Below are 2,537 nucleotides of genomic sequence, written 5' to 3' on the forward strand. Positions count from 1 at the left end.
CACACTCCCTCCATGGAGCAGCAGCAGGAAGGGGTGCTGGTGCCTGGCTCTGGACAGCGCAGCAAGGAGCGCAGCCCATGCCGGGCTGTCTGTATCACCGGTGCTCCCTGCACTCAAGCAACAGGGAGGGAAGCTCCAGGCGCTGGAGCCAGCTGCCTTCCCTGCCCCGGGAGCTGCCACTGACCAGTCCCTTCCCCCCACGAGGGTGGGAGTGAGGGTGGGAGCGAGGTGCAACAGGGTAAGTTGGGGGATGTACACATGGGCATCTCGCTCCCACCCTCGGGTAAAAGGGCTGGGCAGGGCACAATTCCTTGGTGGGTGTCTCTTGTTCTCTGATTGCCGAACAGCTCAAGAGTTCACCTGATGTCCCTCCATAAGGGACATTTGCAGCTGGGAATTTCAGGGAGAAAAAATGTTAAATTTAGATTTGTGTTGAAATGTCCCATAACGGGGGGAAATGTTCTACCCAGTTCTACTGGGAAGTCTTTGCTACAGTGATGTAAAATGATGTGTCCCCCCAGCCACATTAATGTTTGGGGTCTTCTGACCTGTGCAGTCTGAATGCCCACAAGGAGAAAGCGTGTCCCCCCTTGGAGCTTTCTTGGTGGCTGGCGTGGCTCACACCAATCAGCAGAGAACTGGCCATCATCCCCACACAAAGGAGCCCATGGACACAGCTGTTCATGGTGTCACATTCTTCCCTCGTGCTGCCTGCTGCTTTCTGGGCTTGTGGCAAGTTGCTGGCTGAAACACCAGGTCCACATATATGAGTCCATCCTGCTGGCAACATTTCATAGTATTGGAAAAGGAACCAGGCACCTGTGCAGGGGGGCTGATTCCCACAGACAGACCTAACGAGGCAGACAACAAGGGTTTGTAATAGGCCATACCTGATTCTCCTGGGAGATGCGAGCTGCTGGCTTCCTAGGCCGGGATCCTGAAATGGAGACAGTGGTCATAGCTCCTCTTCCACTGCCGTGTCCCCGTGTACACAGGGATGAGCACACGGATAAGTCCCCAGTGCAAAGGTTCATGCTCTGCATGAGCCACACACCCCAGCCTCAGGCTGTCTGTGGCGGGGGCCTGTCTACATCGCTCCCCGGGGGCAGAGCTCAGAGCCAAACTCCAGGCACAGGACAAGCCTTGGGGGCCTGTGACAGCTGAAGCCTGGTCGTCCCGTACAGGTGAGCCCACTGGTGATGCCAAGGGAGCGTCTGGGGACCACGCGCTGTTTCTTACCCCATCGGGGTGGGCAGTGGATCCAGATGAGACTCAGGGGCACCGTGAACAGCAGCAGGGCACTGCCCACTGCCACGACAGAGAGCATGACACAGCATGCAGAGGGAGCTACAAGGGAGAGACAAAAACCTTGCATCACTGCTCTTGCCCTGCTCCCTGTGTAGCAGTGGGCCCAGGGGCTGGAGGACCATAGAGAGCTGGGCTCTGTCCCTGGTGCTGCCACTCACCTGCTGCAAGTCAATACCCTCCCTGTGCCCCAGTTTTCACACCCAAAAAACAGTGCTGGTACTAACAGCCCTTGTAAAGCCCTGGGAGACCTGTAGATGGAAGCTGCAAACTGAGATCTGGGATTTCTTATATCCAATCCCCACTGCCCCGTCTGTCCTTAATGAGCTGCTTGCTGGAGAGTTCGCCTCACCCCACAGCCCCTCCATCCCTCGGAGTATCCAGCACCCTCCTATAAGTCCCCTCTCCCATGGATATTGTCATTTAACTAGTTGCAGAGGTCTCCAAGAAGGCTGCTACCTTGTCTCATGACCTGGGCACTGTTTTATGCCACCTTCCCCCAATTCCCTGCACATCTGCCTGCATGCAAGCATGATACAATCATCCAGCCACTGTCATGCATGCTAGAGGCATCAGTGACCGTGGGGCTTCAAATGTAGGTTAAGTCTTTGCCTCAAACAACCACTCACATGCAGAATAGACGGCATGTCTGGTGACGCTGCTGCCAGATGAGTTGAATGTGACCTCACAGGTGACGGTCGTCCCGCTGGCCCAGCTGGCCCAGGGGATGCTGATGTGATGGATGAGTGTTAAGGACCCATTACTGGCTTCCAGTGAGTGCAGCAGCCCCTGGGTTGGCTCCTTTCCGGTAACACCCCAGGACACCTGGACCAGGTTGGAGAAACCACGGATCACACAGGCCAGATGTGCAGAGTCTGTGGCTCCGTTCTCCCCTGCAACAGGGCCCAGGAGCAGCACGGAGCTGTCTTTGGTGAAGCTGTCTGGGCAGAAAGGAAGATGAGAGTTCATGGGCAGACAGAGCTGAGCTACAGCCTGGCCACAGCTGTGGGTCTGTCACCAAGAGATTAACAGAGCTACAAATCTACTGGGGAATAAGGAAATGTGCCATCTACTGCCGAACTGGAAGAGAGGAACCAACTCAAGGCACAGTCATCCTAGCCAGGAGAGAGCCAGGCAGCCTTCTCAGGGCAGCACTAGCAGCTTCTGGAGTTCACAATCTTCTCACCCGCCGTCACGGCTCCGGGGGGGGAAAAATTCCACACCCGGTGCAC

At 56.2% G+C, this 2,537-nt stretch overlaps 1 protein-coding gene across 1 annotated transcript in view; it reads right to left on the reverse strand.

Moving 5' to 3' along the window:
* Window positions 1–681: 681 nt before the first annotated feature.
* LOC112548202 overlaps window positions 682–2,537 on the reverse strand; it is a 4,021-nt gene continuing 2,165 nt past the window's right edge. Inside the window, exons 4-7 of the mRNA XM_025193007.1 lie at window positions 1,935–2,246; window positions 1,240–1,347; window positions 891–937; window positions 682–777 (exon numbers count right to left, since the gene is read on the reverse strand). Of these exons, the coding sequence (XP_025048792.1) occupies window positions 682–777; window positions 891–937; window positions 1,240–1,347; window positions 1,935–2,246 (563 nt within the window). The remainder of the gene's footprint in view (window positions 778–890; window positions 938–1,239; window positions 1,348–1,934; window positions 2,247–2,537) is intronic.

This window comes from Alligator sinensis, unplaced genomic scaffold (genome assembly GCF_000455745.1).
Source record: "Alligator sinensis unplaced genomic scaffold, ASM45574v1 scaffold838_1, whole genome shotgun sequence".
NCBI lineage: Eukaryota > Metazoa > Chordata > Crocodylia > Alligatoridae > Alligator > Alligator sinensis.